Genomic DNA, 25370 nt, shown 5'->3' with positions numbered 1-25370 from the left:
GTTCTAATGTTCACCACTTACGACGTTGGATGCTGATCAACTTATTTTAGCCCCCCGCCGCCAGATGGTGCTGACCGCAGTTTCGCATCCTATTATATATTTATCCATGACACTGATCTGTTTTCAAAACAGATTTTCGTCTCGTCTCGAGTACAGTCTCTCCTATTGCTTATCATTGTTTCAACGTGAACTAGCCCAGTAGGGTATAGTATTCTAGTTTATTCTGCTGACAGAACTGTAATGCTTATTCCAAGCAACCGTCTAAAGGTGGCCAACAAATGGGAATTTACTTTTTCATAATGAATTCTGAACAATACATATTTTTTGTGCCTGCAGATCCTCCGATATCCACTGAGCACTGCGATTGGCTGTACGGCATCTTCGGGCATGAAACCTCTTGCACGAGATACTGGACGTGTTGGAACGGCACCGCCACTGAGCAGCTGTGCATCGGGGGACTGTTGTACAACGAGAACACACACTCCTGCGACTGGCCCGAGAATGTAGAGGGATGCCAGAAGCACCGTGAGTAGCTAACACCCCCTTTGCACTCAATTGCAGCCCTTTATTATATTAAAACATAGAAATATTGTGTTGCTGAACAAATCTGTTACGATATTTTGATAAAAACTGCACAATGATTAGATCTCTCAATAATTAAATCTTAAATCATATTCACTTATGCTGCAGACAGGGAGTAGAAGAACGGAAATAACTCTTCAGTAATAACTATACTTATGCTGTCTTACTAATAAAACTCTATATACAGACATTTAACTGTCTTATACTTATACAATGAATAGCTCGATTATAAGTCGTGTGTAAATTCCTTACTAATAATCACTACATACGTCGTGTATAACAGTAAAACTGTTACACAGCTACGTCTTAGTTTCGTCATTACTTCGTTACGAAAGGTAATAGAATATCTGAGGTTCTCTATTGCATCCGGTAGAGCGCTCTAGTGTGCCGTGTTAAGAATCGATAGTACAGCTGGCTCTGATCGATTACCACACTATATTTTGGTCAAAGAGTACAAGTTACAGCAATAATATTCTACTTACTCTGCACTCTGCATCCATCATCATAAAATACAGTCGATATGAACAGCTGTTTAGAGGTGCGGCCATTTTTTCTCTATATAGCCTACAACGCTTAAACAAGGGGTTTCGTATATATAACTACTGCAAAGCAATTCCCATTGTATAGTTACAGCCTGTTTATACATCCATCGCTTATGCATGGTTTATTAGTGACGTTTTCTGTCTCAACTCTGTATAAGTCTCGTATAAAACTATACACGGTTTATTAGTAAGACCGATAATCTTTTCGCTGTAAGAAAAATCCTAATATAAACAATAGCACGTGACTGAAGTGAGGCTTCATTGGCCGCTGTTTGGCGCCATAGATTCTCAGTACGTGTTCCCGCCCACTGTTGTACATTCTGTTTCATGTTAAACATTTCCCGTTACTCTTCAAGTAGGCCTAACCTCACTACTATGCATTCGTTTGCTTAGGAAACATTTACTTTGTAATTACTCTAATTAAAACTCACATAACTTATTATATACATTTAAGACTATTTGCTTCTCTCCGCTTTGGAGAGGGTTTCTAATCTTATGGTTAATAAACACACACACCGAGGATATAGAAGCCATACTTCAGTACCACGTGCTTGCGTGAACAACTACGAGCTCAAGTGACGCCAACTTGTTACAAGAACAGACTACCTCGGTATTACTGTTGGTATTCATCCGCGTTCATAGTACATAACAAAATATAAAAGTAGCTTTTCTTTTACATAGCGTTTTACATATGAGTGAAGTTAAATATTTCATCGTATTTAAAAACTTGAATTGAAGTTTTTATTTTCAAATAATACAAGATTGTGGTTTCTAAATACGAACTATATTTTCCTGCGTCTTGTGAGTGTTTCGACTGGAAGCCAATCACGGGTATGACAGCAACGTGCTTATGTTCACATTAGCGAAAACAGTATAGTTCCATAATGTCTGACAGGCGACGTAAACATTTCCAGCAGAGAGAGAGAGAGAGGGATATTGAAATTCAACCAATTGCAGAGGTCTCGTCCCATGCTTATCTTGAAGTTAGGCGGTATGAAACATTCTATGGCCGCCCAGCTTCAAGGCAAGTGTGGAATGAAACCTCTGTCATTGGTTGAATAGCAATTATATTTCTCTCCTCCTCTGTCGGAAATGTTTACATCTCCTGTCAGACATTATGGAACGAAGAATGGAAACAATAAGGTGAAAGTTTAAAAAAATACATAGCAAGACTCCACGCGAAAAAAAAATACAAAAGAAAAAAACTGAAGAGTTAAGAAATAAAATCAGATCCGGAATATTGAGGAATCGGTAAAAATATACGAATACATATCAATATAATCTATATATATTTTGAACTTGTAATGGAAATTACGGAAAAACGCCTGAACGGATTTTAATAAATGACCCCTCATTTTGAAGCTTGGAACTCAAATTTTTCGGAAAAATAGTAGTTTTCAGTGAAATGTCAATTTTTCAACATAATTTTCCTATTTTTCAAAATCCATCTGTCGTCAGTTTTGAGAACTAGCTAAACTAGCTAATTGCATTTCAAAATAAAACAGAACACACACTACAGTAAACAATATTACACGAAGGCCATGATCTGCAACAATGCTGACATATTTAAAGCTCAAATTAAATTGGTTATTAAAAACGTAACTTACTAAAAATAATTTACAGGTTCGATTCTGTGGTGTGTAATTTTCTGGGTACAGCTGTGTATTGGATATTAAAAACTACAAAACTTGAGGTGGTTTGATGACATAATTACCATTAGAAATGAAATATTATTGTAGTTAATGCCATGATGTGACTATTTTTAATTGATTATATATATTAATGCTATATTGATGATATGAAAGTGAAACGTTTTGGGGTGATATAAGTAGATGTAGAGAATAACTTAAATTAGATTTTGATTTCTATATTTTACTGAGTGGCGGCTATATAGTATATATACTTAATATATGTTACTGAAAGCTATAAAACTTACATAAGATGATAATATTATTAAAAATGAAATATTTTTATAGTTATTAACCCAGTGGGGTTGGGTCTTTTTCATATATTTAATGGCGGTGTGGTGTAGATATTTATATGCGTGGTTCTCTTCAGTATTGGCTCGAGAGAGAGTATCTTTCATTATTATGGAAACAAATAGCTTTCAGAATGTCTGTTATTCTTCATTGAAAATAAATCTGAAAAATGTTTATTTGAACATCTAATGAACTTAGTTTGCAGCATTTGCTGGACAAGCCACTAGTAATAATATATTTGCGAGTATTTATTCTGGCTGTGTTAAGGCCATCAGACCTTCCCTTACACATCTACAGGACGAATAAGAAATTATAAACCCTTGGCACGTCACCGCAGCCGACTGCTGGCCCCATGACCACATGCCTTAGCAGAGGTGAACGATTATTCAATCAATACGATGACTTCCCCAGTCGTTATAGCTTGAGTTCCGAAAACAGACTTTGCCCCCCGTGAGGAATTGAATCAGGGCTCATTCTGTATCGTTAGTCTGTCTAAGCCAGGCATGTCGTTTTAGATCAGCAAATACTTAGTGGATCATAGCTAGGTCGAATATCTAACAATGTATTAGCAATATATCGTCTTGCAAGAAAGAGGTTCCAAAAGATCTTCAAAATATTGATACATTGTTTGTAAATTTGAGGAAGGTACCACAGATCTGTAATATCTGGCTGTATGCCCCTTTAGACATACGGATTTTGTTTCACGTTTGATAGTGAATTTATCCGATAAATATGGATTAAATGTTTTAAAACTATATTTAATTTCTGAAATATAATACGCAAAGTTGTTATTTTATGAATAATCAGCTCTATTAATTTCCTATAAATATTTTTCCTAAGGAAAACGATGTAGAAACACTAGATGGATCATCGTCATAGTGCGACCTCTTCCCATATTACAGTGCCTAGAGACGAGAGCAAATTGTACATTTGTTTACTAAGTCACTGTGACAACGACGGCGATTATTCACGAAGGCAAAAATTCACAAGACATATGAACTGCGTTGTTTCTACTGTAATAGTCATTCATTGTAGGCCTATAAATATGAGATTATTGTTAAGAGAAAGTGTTCATTTGTTTTTATGTAGTACGAAAATGTGTAATGTTTTCATTGATCCCTATATTGAAAAAATTAGAATTTAATATTTATGAAAATTAAAATTTAAGCTTACGCGTTAGTGATATTTATGAGAAATTCTAAAATAATTTGTTTTTAATTTGCAGGAAATTAATTTTCTTAAAACATGATCCATCTATATAGGCCTAGTACTACATTAACTTTATTTCATTTTTCTACCCATTTTGTAAGTTTGTAAATTATTCTGTTGCATAACCTCAATTAATGAAATCATTTCGTCTCTCATGATTCAGTCAAGCTTCGGCACGAATCGGAGTCACGTGATTATCATGGTCTAGTCATGGCCATCTTAACAATCACCTGATATAAATGCATGTTCAAAGTTCTGAAAAACAAAGGAATTGCTGTATTAAACTCATGTTAAAAGTGCATTTAACTTACTCGTATTTTGTTCATTCCTGTAATTATTTACTTTTACCGTTTCTGAATCGTGCAAATTAGCGAATAAGTAGTAGGCCTGTCTTACAAAGTGTTGTTGACCTTTCTTGTGAGGCGTTGTACGTTAAGAGGAAATTTCTAGAATGTACTCATATTTCCAACACGCCTATTATTACCTCATTGTTAATATTTTGCCATACAGGAAAACCGTAATTAGAAACTAGACCCATAATTCATCTGCGTAACATTACTCATGAATATGAACAGGCACACTTCCCGTCTGTGTTCCTGTAACACACACAGCGATAGCAAATCTTGAGTGAAATACGAGATTGTACCGTATGCTTAATTATTGCAGGTTCAAGTTGTCTGGAGTAATGCATGACAAGAATTATACAAAGTGAATGTGATTTAATAAAATGGCACTGTACTGTAGAATGAATGTTTCACGTTGTCATTGCTCAAATAGAAATAGAGTAGATACAATGTCGGCAAAAAAAAATTCAAGGACATCCATTCAAAACAGGTAATGAGCTACAGGCCTTAAACTTTGTGCTGACATACACATTTTACTGTTGTATGTATGTATTTATTTACACTGCAAGTGGGCAAGCACCCGGTGGCAGTGCTATAGACAATATAAACAATACACAATAAAATTTACAATACACAATACAATTATACAATACACAATACAATTTAACACAATAATTACAATTAATAATAAAACATAAAATACCTAATTTTACAATATAACCTACATATGTATAGGCCCTACATAAGTTTCAATAGTATTTCACTTTACTCTCATCTCACTCACTGTAGTGGCACTATGACGCATTTCACTAACACTTTAGCACACATTTCACTGACACTCTGTAACACATTTCACTGACACTATAGAACACATCTCATTGACGCTATAAATTATCACTGATCGGAACTGTTCACTGCACTGTAAAACCATAACTTCACTGACTCACCTCGCTTCACTGATACAACAGTTCAAATAAGTCAAATAATTACATCCACATACTTATTAATAGAACTACCATACATTTAAGCTAAACATTTCTAGTCTAAGACCCTCTTACACGCTATTACACGCTTTGGATCTGAAAGTACTGTAGGAATGCTAATTTTTAGTAAAAACCACTAGCTCTATCCACTCAAACTTTATGATATTGTTTATAATTTAAGACATCCTTAAAAAAACGTCATTCATAGGACAAAAAATTATAACTTAAAAAAACGGCTTGAGCTAAGTTTCTGAGGGGTTTTTTTTATATAAGTAGGTCTATCGGGTAGCAATCAGATCCTTGTTGCTAGAACTCATAAAAAGTGTGTTAAAATTTTGGGAGGAGTGAATATTTGCGAAATTTAGTGAAAAAAAAAGATATATAACCTCTGCAGTTGCGAGCGTCGTTAAATAAATCATAATTTTTTTTTAGTGAAAAAGTATTAAAATGCAGCAAGAAGAAACATTCCATTCCTATGAGCAATATGTGACATAGTACACTGCTCTGACACAAGGAGAGATATGATGACGATCTAGGCAGCACTGGAGGGAAATTAAAAACAATATTTCTCTTCATACATTTTATCCCATTTTCACTAAATTTACCAAATGTTCAACCCCCTCCTAAATTTTAACACACATTTTTTATGAGCTTAATAATAATAATAATAATAATAATAATAATAATAATAATAATAATAATAATAATAGTAATAATAAAATAATAATATTATTATTATTATTATTATTATTATTATTATTATTATTATTATTATTATTATTATTATTTTATTGCTAGAATAAAGATATAATAATAATAATAATAAATATATAATCCGTGGCGCTAGAGCCCGTGAAGGGTCTAGACCGACTAGCCGGCTGCTGGCCTCACGCCCACATGCCGAAGCAGAGGCGGACGATCATCTAACGAGAATGGAGGTATCGTGTTGTTAGCACGATGATCCCCCAGCCGTTATAGCTGGCATTCGCAACCGGATTTCGCTACCTATCGTAGCTCCCCAAGTGCATCACGATGTTGGGTGGGCACCGGTCCCATACACTGGCCGAAATTTCATGAGAAAATTTCTTCCCCCATGAGGACTCGAACCAGCGCGCATTTCGTAACGCGAGTCCTAGGCAGATGCCTTAGACCACGACGCCACGGCGCGGGACCAGAATAGAAATATATATTGTTTTTATATATGAAAATCACTCTAGCACCCCCAGGAAGAGTACATACTTGTGCTCAGGGAGCATTCCACAAAATTTTAAAACAAAAGTATTTAATTAATTAAGAAAAACTAAAATGTAAAAAGAGACAAAGAAAAGCACAGATAGCCTATTACAGTAATTGAAACTTTATATCTGCCTCTCTAAACAATAAAGTTTTATTGATTTTTTTTAGAATAAGGAGCATTGGCAAATTGAATGTTTGGAAATTTAGCTGTTATATTGTTACCATATAGAGCCTTGAACCGGAGTTGCTGCTGTGATTATATGGTACAGTTGTGGACATTTAGGTTGTCAAGCATATGTTGTCTGATTGTTTTATGTATGAAATTCAATCAGAACCTAGTATTTGATACAGCGTCGTTAAATAGCCGATTAAAAATATAAATAACTTATACGTTTTGAATATTTTAACTGCTACTTCAAAATTAATGGTTCATTTTAAACCGCTGAGCAGCCATAACATATTGTGACGAATCATTTGAAATCGTTGTAAAGCTATTTCTTCCTCTATTTCTTTATAGGTCTATCGGTAATCCAAATTAAATTTGTAGGCTGTATTTTTAAGTAGGTGCAGTTCAGAACAATATTATAAACGACTGAAATATGTTTCAATTCTGAAATAATCAGACAGCACTTCATTGTTAATTCATTCATAGTGTTCTGTCCCATGTCAGGTCTTTCACTGCATTCTCCAGTTTTTCCTATTTTCCGCCTTTCTCTTAATCAACACATATGATCCATATAGGGGAGACTCGTCTAATTTGGCAATATTTTATATTTCGACACAGTTTGTAGTTACATATTCTGATATTAAATATTCTCTATTATGGAATGTGTTTAAACGTTAAATCCCAATAAACCTCTGAAAGAAAATTCTACAAATCTGAATTACTTTACACATAACATACTAATAAATAACAAATGACATGTTTCCAGATTTGGTACTTCATCAGGATAAATTGGCAATAGTAAAGGGGTAATTTGGCAATACGATTAAAAAGTAAAATTTTCAAAATAAAACAGTGGTACAAGGTTTATAAGACTTAATTTACTGGGACAATAAATCACTAAATACCATAAACACAAAACAAAAGAAAGAAAAAAAATTCAATGGATTTAATTATATTGAAGGGTAGTCTTCTAATTTCTGTTGTCGATAGCCCAAACCCAAGTTCTTGCATTTTGATTACATATATCACCAGTTTTTGCTCTTCCTCAACGGTTAGAGCTAGGGGTCTTCCTTTCTTGGGAATGACGTCATCGGTTCCTGAGAATGCATACAGAAACCTCTTTAAGTTGTTAAAGGGCACATTGTACTTCTTAGAAGTCGACCATCTAACTTTCAAAGCACTCCCAACCGCAGCCCGCAAATCAACTTTGGAATATTTTTCAGAATAATGTCCTCGTTCCCTTGGCATATCTGCAACACACCACACACAGTGCTGCATTGAAGTCTGTAAAAATCCCTCATACGTCCCTATTCTTAAATTTTTCCATCGAGTACACATTCTTGTTCAAAGAGAGCAGCAATATATCGCTATAAAGGAAAATGGCTGATTCACACTACCCTGGAGAAGACATTTTTTGCTAAGAAGAAGAAGATAAAACGAGCTAAGGCCTGATGAGTTATTAACAGAAGATATTAATTATATAAATGACTTACCTTATAATATGGAATCTCAGCTTTTGATATGTAATGCACAAACAAACGTAGGTAATAAAAAACACTTTTCTTCCATCTTTGTGTACACACGTCCACACAACCACCACGTCAAAAGGAAGTATTCAACACTTCTTTCTATTTGTAACAATATCTGCCACTATAATGCGCGGATTCGGATGAAACGAAAGCTAAAAGTACAGTCAGATGTTGCACTCTGTGATTGTGTCATTGAACTTCTTAAAACTCTGGAGGAAATTTGGCAATAGAAGAAATACAAGAATATTGCCAAATTTGCCGAGTTTCCCCTACTCCTTTTACTAGTAGCGGGTACTTCACATTTCGTCATTCACCCATATGAAGCCAGTTGTGTAGACAACTTTACCGACAGAGTCGTTGCCCACGGTGCTGGTCTACGCTACACCCGCGATGAGATGAGATGATGGTGGATATTTTTTGTTGGGATGCCACAAGGGAACAGGAGCTCTCGGAGGAAACCCCTGTACTACCTGAACCACATTTATATATCTTAATGTCACCTATCATCTGATGTCTTTTTCTGCCCTCAACTTTTCTCCCGTTCACTATTCCTTCCAGTGCATCCTTCAGTAGGCAATTCTTCTTAGCCAGTGACCCAGCCAATTCCTTTCTCTCTTCCTGATCAGTTTCAGCATCATTCTTTCTTCACCCACTCTTTCCAACACAGCTTCATTTCTTATTCTGTCTGTCCATTTCACACGCTTCATTCTTTTCCATATGAACATTTCAAATTATTCTAGTTTATTTAATTTAATTTTATTTAATTTAAATTTAAATATACAGAATAAAGAATATATAATTACAAACAAACAAGAGAAATAGAGATAAAATAATACAAACAAGATAAAAAAAAGGAGATACAGTAGTATTAACAAAATTTGAGACCGAATGAGCAGCGCTCGTGTTCGGTCGCAGTTCAGATATAATATTAATAGGCCTATAAGAAAATATAAAATAAAATAGGAAATAGAATTAAAATTACAGTTACAGAAATTATATAATACAATATTAATATAAGAGAAATATAGGAAATAAAAACATAATAATAATAAAAATAAATAAGTAAAATAAAATAGGAACTAAAATTTAATTTACAGCGGCAATGGAATTATATAATATAATATTAACACTAGAGAAGAATAATATCGCACGTGAAAAGTAGGACTAATATATATTTCAAAATTATAGAATACAAATATAATATAGGTTGATTAATTCATACACATGGGCTATAAATTTATTTAATCAAATTGAAGATATTAACACGTTTCTAATTTTCCTGTTATATGTTAGTGGGTTACATGTTAGAAGTTCTGGGTGTAATTTAGTTAAAGCATTGTACAATCGAGGGCCAAAATTAATGCTATGCTTTAGACCAGCAGATGTGAGACATTTAGGTTCTACTAATGTTGAATTAATATTTCGTCTTGTGTCATAATTGTGTGTCTGTAGTACAAACTTATTACGATTTTTATGATAAAATTTTAACAGCGTATACTTATAAATTATATACTTATTATATATTATATTATAAAATACTTATAGTAGTTTCTACTTTCTTATTATTTTTAATTGAAAGTAACTAATTTGAAATTATGTGTTTAGGCCTGATAAGTAGACCAATTGGTAGTGAAAGTGCACATGTCTTTAGCAACAAACGCCATACATTACGCCACTTGCTCAAATAGACAGACAGACTACTGGTAGTATTTCTAATAAGTGCTAAGTGTTCGAAATACAAGGTCTTTTTTTCGTTTACTGAGGAGGGCCCAAAGGTTTGCACAGCACAGTTAGTGGGACAAGGGAATAGTCCTACCTGTACCAAAACTCTTGTTTAGTCATAATACCTTACTAGAGAAATACCATACACTAAAATGAATTTCTTCGAATTACTAGAGAAAAAATTAACTACTCATTTCTTTAAGGGGTTTGTACTGCTTACAGCAGTTTTCCACCTAAGTAACATATTTCAATAATTTGCTGTTACATCGTTCTTCCAGGGAGGTCTTTAATTGCTTACATGAATTAAGCATTTTATTCCAGTTAAAATTGTTGACGCTTTATTTTCTTTTGCCTTCTGATATTTCCTTTTTATTTAGGTTCATACTTAACCACTGTTACTTTCCGAAAACGATCACCATTCATTCTTTTAATACCTACTTACCTTGAAATATTTTAAGCAAAAAAAAAATGTTTAATACAATTTTGCTCGTTTTTGTTTCATTTTTTCGGAAAAAAATTATTTTACGTGATTGGGAAAACTACTGAATTACTTTCCGATATGCTCAGTAAATTTAAGAGAGCAGTGTATTATGATAATAAATGATTGAAAGAATTTTAGCTTTGTCCTTTAAAAGTGCAGAAATTTGATACGAACAAATGTAACTTTTCGCTCTGCATGGGAATTGCAAAATGTTACATTTGTTCGGATCAAATTTCTGCATACTTAAGAGACAAAACCAAAATTTGTTCAATCATTTATTATCATAATAGCCTGCTTTCTTAACTTAACTGATCATATTGTGAATTGGGTTGATGCCTTTAACAAAACACGCTATGAAATGTTTCATATAAAACTATTTTTATCTCGAAAAGGAAGAAAAAACGAGCAAAAAAATTGTATTAAACATTTTTTTTAAATATGTCAAAGAATAACCACCTGAAATTAGTGACATTACTTTATATATATATATATATATATATATATATATATATATATATATATATTTAAATTTCAGTGACAATTCTATTATTTTGTTGTTAATAAATATGCATTTAGTTTTTTATAGACATCTATTTTTATTTTCTGATTCTGACGTTTGTATTTTGAATTTTGTCACAAATTGTTCTCTATAGTTTCTTATTATTATTATTATTATTATTATTATTATTATTATTATTATTATTATTATTATTATTATTATTATTATTATTATTATTATTATTATTATTAAGGGGAGGCAGAGGTGAATATTTCAAAATCCACAAAATTTATCCGATTTGTTTGAAATTGATCATGGATACTAAGTATGTTATCAGTAATGGACATACCAAGTTTCAACTTTCTAAGTACAATAGTTCTGTAAATATTAATAATTTTATAAAATTTTATATCGTTTGATATAAAATGCTCCATGCACCATATTGTAAGAAATTTTCAATATTTCTTTTTATTTACATGTTCAGAGAAGGTATATAAATAATAAGTATTAGTTTATTATGGGAATGACATAGCAATACAGTTATCTTGATTTTAATTTCATACTTTTAAGGGCACAAAATGAAAAACTAACATCGGAATATGAAAATAAAGATAATAAAAATGGAAAAAAAAACAAATTTTCATTTTTTCTTCACTTTTGTTCGAAAATTTCACCTCTGCCTCCCCTTAAAATCCAGAATGCAGCGACACACAAAACAGAATTATAAATAGTGTCCTCAAAACATTCTGTTTCGAAAAAAATACTCGAGAACCCACATCTGGTGTGTTGTGTTCTCAGTCGCCATATCTGAAGTCTTGGAATAAACTTTGAACTCTTAGCCACCGGCGTAGCTTAGTCAGCTAAGGCTCTTGCCTGCCGTTACGGAGTTGCGCTCGGGCGCGGGTTCGGTTCCCGCTTGGGCTAATTGTCTGGTTGGGTTTTTTCCGAGGTTTTCCCCAATGTCAGATAATCTATGGCGAATCCTCGACCTCATCCCGCGTAATATAATCTCGCTATCACCAATTCCATCGACGCTGAATAATCTCATAGTTGATACAGCGTCGCTAAATAACCAAAAAGAAAATTGAAGTCTTTCTCAGCATTGTGAAGCATTGGACTTGCATTATGCCAGTAATAAGGGTGCATTCGTTTCCCAGCACTTTGCAACGATGACGCCAACGGCAACGTGCCTCTGGGCAAATCGTGCAACCGGTACTGGCAGTGCCAGGGCGGATACCCACGGCTGCAGCGCTGCCCCGCCATGTTGGTTTTCGACCGCCGCTCCCTGAGATGCGTCGTGCCACCCACCGAGGACTGCGAGGTGCCCACAACACAGGCGCCCCTGCCGGACGAGCTGGAGCAGGACGGAGAGCAGAACATCCCCAATCCACCCCCACGCAGCAACCGCCCCCAGCAGAGGGCGAACGGCGACGAGCCCATCAATCTGCCCCCCGGAGCCGTTCCTCTGCCCCTGAGGAACAGGCCTAGGAACTAGCGGAGCTCTTAGTTTTAAGGACATTTTTCTTGCTGTTCTGTCATTGTGATTGGAGTGAAGCGGTGCAATACGTCAGATCGCGTCCTTTTCCATCCTTTCTGTCGCCTAAACCTCGTCTTTCACACAGCCTATTCAGAAACGCAACAGAAATTTAATTTGCAGGCCATCTATGTGTGATAGTACGACGTCTCCTCAGCTTGAGTTCGCAAACATTCCTGGTAAAACATAAAAAGTAAACAAATATTTGATCTGTCACTGCAGATATCATGTTTAGGAACTCAGTTCAACGAAATTAATTGCGATAATATTATTAGTTTGGTTTTTCCTCGATTTATTTCTATACATTTTGGTCATCTTAGAGAGAGAATCTTTTACATCATTTCCTATCTTTCCACTCCTGAAGATCCATACACATATTGACGTGTAAAACATGTTAAATAATTTTAACTGCAAAAGTGATCTGTAAACCAGGACTCTCCTAATTTATTGGAGATCCGATCTTCTAAATAAAGTTTAGCTATCAGAATAAACATTAACAGAAAACTGTGTGGCACGAAAAATAAAATAAATATACTCTGAGTTTATTATTTTCGAGAAGCTAACAGAGGCTATATTATTATTTCAGTTTAACATAAAATTTAAGATACAATCATTTTAATTAAGGTTATGAAATTCTACGGCTGGTAATTTTATAGTTGAAATTAAATACTACATTAACTAGCCTATAACTGGGGACCGGATTTTTATGTAATTACATATTATATTTCTTTCAACCTAACCGTATATAGGCTAAATAACAAATATTTGCGAATCTTGTAATTACCATTAATATATTAAAATCTGATACTACATATTTTACATATTTACCCCACATTACATATTATGGCTTGGTATTACATAAATCTACATATTTAGGGGATTTATCCATTTTTACTTTTCTGAAAAGAAAAAAAAAACTTCTGCTGGGGAAGTTTACAATTTGAAATACACAGATTTAAAAAGCCTTTTTACCTACCCAAGAAAAGATATATTTCGGGACGAAACATAACGTCCTTAGTTCCAGGAAGTAATAGAGGCACTCACCCCATACCGCCCATTGTTAATATGAGTGAACAAAAGGCAACCTTTCTCATACAACTACTGTACCTTGTATTGTAAAAATCACTCGGAAAGTAGCGTTGTCTTCATGCGATGGAGTGGGACGAGGACGACATGATTTGCCTCGAGCTGTAATTGTTTTGCACACGTCTTAACAAGTCGTTCCCATGCAATTTGCAACCTTACCCACTCTCGGAAAACCCGTGTCAAGTCTGGCATGAGCCGCAATAAAGTAGCCGACTTTTGAAAAGAAGCTGGAGTAAAGGAACAAACTGAAAAGATGTTGAAAGATTAAAATAAATAGCTTTTCAGGTTATTCCTTGACCTCTTTACTTTAAATTTAGTAGACCTTTACGGAAATGGGATTTTCCGAGCAATTAGAAAGTATGGTTCTCGGTTGGAATAATCCTACCCTTCTGAATGAGACAGGAATGTCATTTTTCAAACAACAGTTTGTAAATGCCTATAGTTTGAGGTTTTAGTAGGTACTTTGTTTCTTACAGGGAGCAGCTAAAATGCATGGGTCCCACATCTTCTCTTATTTTCTCCTAATCAAGTTAAGCGAAACAGTGCTTGCAGTACTGTTGTGTCATTAATTTCTCTCAGTTATCTAGTTTTAGTACTTACAATATCTATAAAGTACAAGTGAGTTTATCTACTGCTTTTAACTAACTAAAATGACCCCTGTATCTTCAACTCTAACGACAAACATAAAATCATGGATTGCGATGGACGAAGCTTTCACTACAGATGGAAAAATAGTGATGTGTCAAGTGTGCAGTAAAAAAGTCGGGTGCTCTATGAAATCACAACTGGAGAGTCTTACTTATCCTATACCTGCCAGATATTGATAAATATTTTAATGATTTTACATATTTTGGTACATATTCAGCTTATTTTTCTTACATAAATATGTACATATTTCACACCTTGATATTACGTAAAAATCCGGTCCCTACCTATAACTTCTACCGCACTGTGAACTTAGCAAAAATTTTTAACATCTTAAAAAAAGAAAGAAACCAAGAAACTGTGCATTGTCTTTAAAGTGACGGATCATTTCACTATAGGTTATCCAGCTTCATTCACTGCCATAATTTGAAATTAAAAGAAATATATATATTTTTCTATTTCACAAATGACAGATAAATATAACCACATTCGGACTCTTGCCAAAAGCTGTATGTCTTTTTATAGGCTCTAAAATTGGTCCAAAGGTCATAAAAGAGGGAAAACAGGAAAGTACCTTCTGAAAGCACTTCAGTAATCCTCCACCTATGAACCATCATTATTTAAGTTAAGTAATATAGATCATAAGTTAGGATTTACCATAACGTATAAGACAGGCAGCTCTTCGCTATATATTTTTTATTTCCATTCCTTTTCTACCGACTGCTCACAACAATTCAGTATTGTAACTTTGTACAACTCAAAAGAAATCGAGAATGATTTCTTGTCGTTACTTTTTCACTCATTTAGTTTATAGTTATATGGATATTGTATTTCTTGTATGTTTTTTTTTTTTACCATGAATGCCCTATAAAACTAAAATTTCAATACTCTACCTTTACTGCAAACAATGAAGACTGACAACTTTTATAAAGAAAACATCGTAATAAATCAATAATCGCACAGAGTTTACATCAATTTTCTCTGTCATGTAAAGTGATAAACGATAAATAAAAACATTTTCTATAGCACCACTTGTTTCAGTATGGTGTTGTAAACCTTCTTGCAAGATATATCTTTTATCTTCTAATGTTTGTTGCACTGTATATAGTTAAGTTGGATGTGTTAAATATATTCTCTGTACCTTTTAGTAGTCTTTGGACTTGTGACAATGTGTTGGTAATAAAGTTATTATCACTTTATAAACGTCTGTACCAATGTTAAAGATTCATTGCATTGTTACTGGGTATATGTTGCTGTTATGTCACCATGCCGTAGTTACCTTTGAATCACTGAACCACACAATCCCAGCAACAGTTCCATTTCACTTCTTCCAGTAAATTTCATCTTCATTTTCTTATCCTTCTGCGTCTCCTTCATCCGTCCATATTTGTTACAATAGGCCTATTATTCAAGCCTTGGCTAGATAAAAACAATGACGTCATTGACTGATCTACGATCTTCGTGACATAATTAATTAATAATTATTTATAAATCTTGATTACACAACTTTTAACACTGTATCACTTCGGAATATGTATGATAAGAACTTTGTGTTAAATTTTTAACGTACCTTGTTAACATGTATCGACCTATATTGGGTCATCTTGGGAACTGGTCGTTGTTGGTCTTGGCGCCTCTTGTTTCCTGTGTGGGTGCGTTCGTAGTGTAGAGTCAAAGAGTGTATGTGTTTTGAAATTGAGTTGTGTGTTGAGAATATCGTTGGGGTGTGTTTTCGTGTGTCTATATTTCATATTGTTCTAGTGTGTTGAGTTTCTGGCTTTTTGGTTGCATGTGCAGTATTTCCATGTCTGTGTTGATGTCTCTGTAGGTGTGGTTGGCATTTGTGATGTATTCTGCATATGTGGAGGTGTTTTGTAATTTTGTTATGGCTGTGATGTGTTCTTTGTAACGTGTTTGAAATGATCTGCCTGTCTGTCCTATGTAGAAGTTGTTGCAGGTGTTACATTTGAGTTTGTATACGCCTGTGTGGTTGCATTTGTTTGTGTTGTGTTGTTTGTGCAACAACTTCTACATAGGACAGACAGGCAGATCATTTCAAACACGTTACAAAGAACACATCACAGCCATAACAAAATTACAAAACATCTCCACATATGCAGAACACATCACAAATGCCAACCACACCCACAGAGACATCAACACAGATGGAAATACTGCACATCCAACCAAAAAGCCAGAAACTCAACACACTAGAACAGGCCTGCACAAGGTTTGCGCTCTTCGAGCCGGCTCACAGCTCATGAGCGAAATGCAGATATTAGCTGCGCTCTGCATAATAGTGGACTGGAAGAAGGGGTGATCTCGTACAAAATGTACACAAAAGGAAGTACTATTACGAGTGCTTATGAAATGAATTCCGGTTCAGTGTTTGCAAAACTATCTTGGACTATTATTAATTAATAAAGAAATATTTATTTTACAGAAATAATAGAAATCCTATAGCTACTTAAATGTACAATATCATTTTGTTATATTTTTATTTATCAGTACATCAAAACGAGGTTTTATGCTGTTGGCAGCTAAAAGGAACAGTAGCCTACTGATCGTAATGAAACTTCAGTTACAGATGTTCGATGTCTGCCTTTATTAAAGTTGATTATAGAAAACAGTTGCTCACAAACATAAATGTTGAGCCAAACATAGCAATCATTTTCACAGTCAGCCTGTGTAGTCGTGGATAGTATTGCTAATGCTTAGTCTTGTAAAACTCAACCAGGCTAGTAGTATTATTCAAACGACCTTTAGCCCTTAGGTTACATTGAAGATCAATAAGTCCGAGCTGTAAATCGTTAAATGTTAAATGTTATGTTCCGTCTTTTAGATTCCTCCATACTGTACTGTAACAGTAGGTAAGCAACGTGAAACAGTTACTGAGAATAGGCCTACACACTGCACTCCACTAGATAACTGAGTGGTCGTTTCCCTCTCCTCTACCTATAGCAAGTCTATGTCATTCTGACGTATCTTCCTCTGTTTCGGCGAGCGGGAAACACAGCTATTTGTGCAGGTATGCACTAGAACAATATGAAATATACAGACACACGAAAACACACCCCAACGATATTCTCAACACACAATCAATTTCAAAACACGTACACTCTTTGACTCTACACTACGAACGCACCCACACAGCAAACAAGAGGCGCCAAGACCAACAACGACCAGTTCCGAAGATGATGGAAAATAGGTCGAAACATGTTAACAAGGTACGTTAAAAATTTAACACAAGAAAGTTCTTATCATACATATTCCGAAATAATTATTTGTATAATAATTGGATCCACTTGATACTAAGGTTCCTGATACTCCTTTCCATTCCATTTCATTTCTGACTGTTGATGAATTGAATTGGTTGTCTGTTTTTGTGTTCTTCAGTCAGTTGCATAGTGCGTTATCGGACAAACAATCCTAACTGTTTTACAGTCTTCTAGTTTTCAGCAACCGAACCTGTACTGATCGTGTTATTAGTGCTGATCATATTTGACATGGAACCTAAAATAAATAATTACGTAACTGAATAATAATGAAAATATCAACATTTTAAATTTTGTTACATTTTATATTATACCGTCATTATGGTAAATTAATTAAAATTGAGCACATTACATAAACCTTAACCTCTGATTGAGGTTCTGACTTATATGTACGGTAGTAAAAAAAAAAAAACCCGGACCGACCCTTGTAGCTGATTTCAGAACCTTGTTCACTCCAGAGCACGATACACTGGTAACTAAGACTTTCGTGGTTGGAAACTTTTTTTTTTTCCCCCCTTATTCAAATTTATTCCCAGTACTTTTCGATTGTAGCGATTGCAACTTACTATTCCCAGAACATGAATTTTACCAGCAAAAAAAAAAAAATTGGGAATAAATTTGAATAAGGTACAAAAGAAAGTTTCCTTTCCAGGCAAGATTCGAACCACGAAAGTCTTAGTTACCAGTCTATCGTGCTGTGGAGTGAACAAGGTTCTGAAATCAGCTACAAGGGGCGGTCCGGTTTTTTTTGCCACTACTGTACATCTATTATCTGGAAGAACAATTTTTTGTATGTATCTGAAGTCTGATTAGTGTAATATGTAGCTAATCGGCGACATACGCAATGGAGGGGGAAAGAAACTACCGATCCTACTCCATTTTCTCCTGGCCTAGTTGCCTCATAAGTGGTGCCTTCTTGGTATCACTGTCTTCGTACAGTTGACTATACAACGACAACATAAACCTTCGTTGATGGAAATAGTATTTCCTTTTTCGCCTATAATAAAATAATAATAATAATAATAATAATAATAATAAACTGCCCCCCATTGAGGGTAGCCCTTAGGGACTCAGTATATGCTCTGCTCAAAAAATTATTATACATATGTAAACATAGATATTAAATTTTAAAGAAGGGAAACAAAGGAAAGGACGTGAAAAATTACAATTGCTATTAATGTGGCACCATGTGATTAATCAGGATTTGGCAGGATTTTTTAACACAATTATCACAATGTCATCCCTCAGAGATTTTGCCAGAGCAAACTGCCGTCGAATTCTTCGAAAAAAGCTGGTATAGTCCCTCGAGCACCTATGAGCAAGCCGAATACCTCAACGTGAATTAAGGCATATTTCAGCTTGAAATAGTTGACTGTAGGCTCATAGATCGACTTATTCTCAAGGTGGACCTCGGCTGACTGATGACATTCCACTTCAAAACGTATCGTGGGGTCCACAATGATGCCCTGTTTAGTGTCAGCATTGTACGCTAAAATATCTACTCGTCTCGTTGGCCTATTTTCAGATAGACAGGAGATTTCTTCTTCTACTATCCAGCCCTTATTTCTTAATGCGGCGGCAATTTTGGATCTTACAAGATGATGTCTAGAGTTCCTCAAAAGCAATCCCTGTTCACAGAATCCCAAGACGTGTGCTAAAGTTTCAATCTCCTGGCAGCGATGTCTTCACCGGGTACCGTCGAGAGATCTGCCGGGAACGGAACGAACAGCTGCTAAATTTGCTATCATTTTCAGGCTAGATACTGCCCCGTTGCAATTTGTATTTCAGTAATCAAAACTGAAAATTATTGCTTCATAAAAGTGCAATATAAATCTGTGCACGAGTCAAATCTACCCACCTCTTTACGCGGTATAGAAAGAGTTAACTCAAAGAGTAAAGTCTCTGACGTGTGAACTACTGACAGAATACTCTGTTATTGAAATTTCGTTTTATGAACGGATAGAATTAAGTCGGAGGAAGGGAGTAACAGTTTATGAACGCACCCTGTTGTAACGGATAAGTGTCTTAGTACATGTTTTTGAAAGTTTCCTAGAAATGTTTTCGAAACGAAAACAAATTTTGTTTTTCACTTGATTTGGTTCCATAAGCGATCGTAAGGTGTTTTTGAAAGAGACTGATATATTTTCAGTTTTTATTTTTAAAACTACTATTTTCGACAAGATGATTATTCGATAAATTACTGATCCATAAGGAAGAGAAAGTGTCTCTAAATAATTAGTAACTTAATCTGTTTTATAGAATCTCTTATCTTAATATAGTGCATATGAAAATAAAGCACCTCGATGGCTAGGCCAGCATGATTTTTCGAAGGATGGACATGGGACAGATCCTTGCACTTGGCTTACATTGGGCCATTGTGCACTCTATATATGAGGTGATGGCCTGAGTGACACTCGTGAATCCGAAGCTGACATGTGGGCCATCCTGCCTCCGTCCGGACAGAACCAGATCCTATCTCAGACGAGTACCTGATAAGCCCTATGGCCGGAAACTCCAAGCCCTTCTTATATCAGAGTTTGAAGTCTATACTACCGGAATACTACACTCTATTCTTTTTTTTAACAATTACAGATCATATATAAAATGAGAGGAAGGTGGAAATAGTTGGTGGAATGGAAAAAGTAAACGGAGAACCGAAGAAAAACTCTCTGCAACGTTTGTTTTGTCCAATACAAATTCCTCCCGAACCTGACAGGGGATCGAACCCGGGACATCTGGATGGACAAGATGCGTTAGTGCTTCAACCATAGATGTGAACCTCAAAAGCTATACGAAAAATTTTGAGGAAGCATATCGATGGGTCACTTTTACTTTTTAACTTTGCTCTAGAATATGCCATTAGGAAAGTTCAGGATACGAGAGAGGGTTTGGAATTGAACGGGTTACATCAGCTGCTTGTCTATGCGGATGACGTGAATGAGTTAGGAGAAGATCCACAAACTATTAGGGAAAACACGGGAATTTTACTTGAAGCAAGGAATGAGGTAGGTTTGGAAAAAAAATCCCGAAAAGATAAAGTAGCCTATATGATTGTTCCTCGTGATTAGAACATACCCTACGAAATGGAAATATGAAAAATGGAAATTTATCCTTTGAAGAGGTAGCAAAATTCAAATACCTTGGAGTAACAGTAACAAATATAAATGACAGCCGAGAGGAAATTAAACGCAGAATAACTATGGGAAATGCCTGTTATTATTCGGTTGAGAAGCTTTTATCATCCAGTCTGCTGTCAAAAAATCTGAAAGTTAGAATTTATAAAACAGTTATATTACCGGTTGTTCTTTATGGTTGTGAAACTTGGACTCTTACTTTGAGAGAGGAACAGAGGTTAATGGTGTTCGAGAATAAGGTGCTTAGGAAAATATTTGGGGCTAAGAGGGATGAAATTTCAGGAGAATGGAGAAAGTTACACGACTCAGAACTACACGCATTTTATTCTTCACCTGACATAATTAGGAGCATTAAATCCAGATATTTTAAATGGCGGGACATATAGGCTATCTCGTATGGATGAATCCAGAAATGCGTATAGAGTGTTAGTTGGGAGACCTGAGGGAAAAAGACCTTTGAGGAGGCCGAGACGTAGATGTGAGTGTAATATTAAAATGGATTTGAGTGAGTTGGGATACGATGGTAGGAACTGGATTAATCTTGCTCAGGACTGGAACCGATGGTGGGCATATGTGAGGGCGGCAGTGAACCTCCGGGTTCCTTAAAAGCCAGTAAGTAAGTAATATATCAATTGGTAAGAATACAAAGGTTGCATGTCCATAAAACATAATTTACGGAAAAAGACAAAATAAGTTTTTCATGGGATTTTACCTTGTTGTCATACTCATTTTTATAGTTCGAAATATAGAGTTTATGTATGCTTTCACGTGTTAATTACTAGATTACCGTGTTGAACACTTTCAGCCAGTTGTAGGCTATCCTCAGAACTGGATGGTTTTCGCGTGTTCTGATTACGTTTCCTGTGAGGGTGTGTTTGTGTAGTATAATGTGGAGTCAAGAAGTGTATGTGTGTTCTGAAATTGGGTTGTATGTTGAGGATTTGATCCGGGTGTGTTTTTGTGTGTCTGTATATTTCGTATTGTTCTTGTGTGTTTAGTTCCTGGTTTTTCGATTGGAGATGTAGAATTTCCATGAAATGTGTCGTAGTTCCAGTGCAGTGAGTGAGTTGGCAGCGAAATGAGTGTAATACTGAAAGGTACTTGTACATGTATGAACATATCATACTCGTGGGTTTTAGTTCGAACTTAGGGTTAAAATACAAATTAGATTTCGGATGTTATTTTAAGTGATCGTGCTTCATTTAATTTAGGATGCTGCTTGTTAATTTTATATTATTATTATTATTATTATTATTATTATTATTATTATTATTATTATTATATATTAGTAATTGTTATTTATTATTAGTATTAATTATTATTTATTATTAGTATTAATTATTATTAGTACTATTATTAATGTATTATTAATTCTGTTTATTATTAATTGTCATTATTGAGTGTAATTAGTTACCACTGCCACCGGATATTTATCCATTTGCAGTGTGAATAAATACATACATACGATCGTTTCAGGCGACGAAAATGCAATTTGTATAAACGTTAATAAAATCTATATTGTTACAATATGTTGAGAGGATGTAACATAAGTGACAGCTCATAAAAAGTTAAGTTATACTTACCTCACATATTATAATGTCCCTTTCTAGTAAGTTTACTGTTGAAATTAAAGTAGGCCTACTTACAATACAGATATACATACAGGGTGTTTCCGAGGTGGTGTTACAAACTTTCAGGGATGATGGCGAAGGACACTTGTATCAATTTGAGATAAGGAACCCTGGTCCGGAAATGACTCAGTCGAAAGTTACAAGCAAAAATAGTTGGGTGGAAATGGAATTGTAATTTGGCACCACGTGCCCTCCTTCCCTTAACTTTTGGAACAGTCGTGGAAAGATGATATGGGCCGGATGTCTCCTACGTGGGTACTAGGCCCAATACAATTTGTGAGCTTGTCTACTGTTCCCATTGGCTCATCCGTATTCGAAAATCAGGTCTGCTTATTCCGCTCTCGTGTACTCCTCCATTTCACTAGGACTGATCGACTGGACACTGCAACTTGTACACATACACTGCTGTCTACAGACGTGCATATCAGGACCGACCATGTCCGTTACACATTACGCTATCTGCATTGCTTTAGTGTAGTTTCCTGTCCCCACCCCTCAGACAGCGCACTGAATGGAATACTGTAAGTAGACAACGTAAACAACGTCAGATGAATACAGTATGTGTAAGATGTGCAGATAAATACACATAAATAAGGTGTACAGAGGAATAAAATTATTTCATTTTCACACAACTATTTTTCCTTGTAACTTTCGACTCGGTCATTTCCGGACCAGGGTTCCTTATCTCAAATTGATACATGTGCCCTTCTCCATCATCCCTGAAAGTTTGTAACACCACCTCGGAAACACCCTGTATATTACATCCACCACGCGAAAATAGATACAGTACTCGTAATAAATAGTAGTCCTTGTGTGTAAAGTAAATTCTTCGGGAGAAAATTACATTGTCAGGAGTATTTATGTATGTCTTTTAATTTATTGAATCCATTTACAATTGACGAAATATAAAATGGTGACAGATTTCCTTTTCCTGTAAACATCTATATGTACGAAACTGATAAATAAGTTGCACATATAAATCAGTATATGCTTGTAATATTACTTGTACATGTAAGATGACATGTATGTTTAGGTCGAATACCTATTAGTAGCAAACATGAACATCCCCTCTTGATAACGTTATATATACAACATTATACATTTTTCATTTCGAAGTAATGACATGTTTTATATTATTATGTGGATATACTTACAAAAAAATAGCCTCAAATGCTTAAGGCTGAAGTGAAAAAATTATATCTATAAATAGTTTCGCCAGAAATAAAATAAATACATTCCCATAACTACAATAGCAGTTTGAAAATTGAACATGCTGCTGTTATTTTCATATTTATTTTTCTTTGGATAGAAAATATTGCTTTCGTTGCTTTAGTTATACTTAACAAACTGCATTAAGTACACCAACTACAAACGCTTTGAAATATCTTATAAATTAATGAAATGTTACATAAATATAAGTGCTATTTGGATTACTGATTTATAATGCCAAAAAAATAAAATCTAATAAAATATTGCATATAACTATGAGCCATAGGAGTGGAACCAAGAATGCATTATAAACATTATTGAAATATAAACATAATACACGATTACAAATTGATTATCATCTTCCGTTTACGTAAATCGTTTCATAAAACACAAACAATGAAAACTACCGCTTAGAGTTTACATTTCTTAAAATGTTTTTAAATAAATTCCAGTCGCTAAATCCTATCTATTTATCCATAAGGAATTGGAAGAACGAAATTTACAAATAGGAAACTGTGACGATCGGTTGCTATGGAAGCATAAGACAAACTCCAAAAGGGGCGGGGGAAATGCAAAGAATGAAAACATCTGAAAGGATAAAAAATATTCAGAGATACTTATGTTATTGCTATAAACTTGGGCTTGAATACACTAGTATTTGTTATATTCGAATTAACGGAATGTATTCTTTGCATTTAATATTTTGAATCTTCTCTTTATTTTCCTTAAAATGTTGTTTCATTAATATCCTGTTTGTATTGCATTGGTACTTACTGCAAGTCAGTTTTCTAATCATACTTAATTGCATCCATGAATCAAACAGCAATTCAAATTTGTTTCATGAATTCAATAACAGTAATTCGTGATTCTGCGTACCGTTCACTAACATTATGTTCATTGTATATAATTTTATTTTTACGCAAATTGCGTCGTTTTGGAGGAAATACTTTGACAATATTGGTAAATTAATTAGTTTAAATTAAATTTTATTCAATTTCACAATCCAGATATTTTTACATTAGTTTTCAGATATTAAATAGAAAATTAAAAAAAAGTAACTTACACAGTAAAATAAATATTTATATAAATTTCTGATATTAATATATTTACATTTCTTGTTATTTACAAAATTCTATACGTATAATATTTCAGGCTCAAGATATATTGTATTTAATATTTATCTCTTTATTGTCTTCATAATAAATACTTAGTCATAAAATTAAGATATTTTTCCCGGACGGTCAGAATGTGTACACAATTACAAAAGTGTTAGATGCACTCTATATAAATATACCGAAACTTGTTTGTTTAGATTTTCGTTAAGTGCATTTATACAATGAAGTATTATATGGTACCATTAGGGTTCCTGTAAAAATTAAAGACAGTTATAGGTGCTTTGCTACTGTACACGAAAATAATAAATTTATTTATTCAATTACAATAAATTTATCACATAATGAAACATGCATTTATCTCCTGAATTGTATTTTATATGGTGTAATGGTTAACGAAATTTTATATAAAATAAACAAATGTGAAATTTTCATTGAATTCTTAAACATACTTTTATATTAAACAAATAAC

The 25370-nt window shown here is 34.4% G+C and overlaps 1 protein-coding gene across 2 annotated transcripts in view; it reads left to right on the top strand.

Moving 5' to 3' along the window:
- Positions 1-15740, top strand: part of LOC138709515 (protein obstructor-E-like) — a 117782-nt gene extending 102042 nt beyond the window's left edge. For both annotated transcript variants that reach the window (XM_069840335.1, XM_069840336.1), the window contains exons 3-4: positions 337-525; positions 12430-15740. In XM_069840335.1, coding sequence (XP_069696436.1) covers positions 337-525; positions 12430-12767 — 527 coding nt within the window. In that variant the 3' untranslated portion in view covers positions 12768-15740. The remainder of the gene's footprint in view (positions 1-336; positions 526-12429) is intronic.
- The last annotated feature ends 9630 nt before the right edge of the window (positions 15741-25370 follow it).

The sequence above is a fragment of the Periplaneta americana genome, chromosome 11 (genome assembly GCF_040183065.1).
Source record: "Periplaneta americana isolate PAMFEO1 chromosome 11, P.americana_PAMFEO1_priV1, whole genome shotgun sequence".
NCBI lineage: Eukaryota > Metazoa > Arthropoda > Insecta > Blattodea > Blattidae > Periplaneta > Periplaneta americana.
Note: the sequence above shows the minus strand (reverse complement) of the source record. Positions and strands in the feature narration are given on the sequence as shown.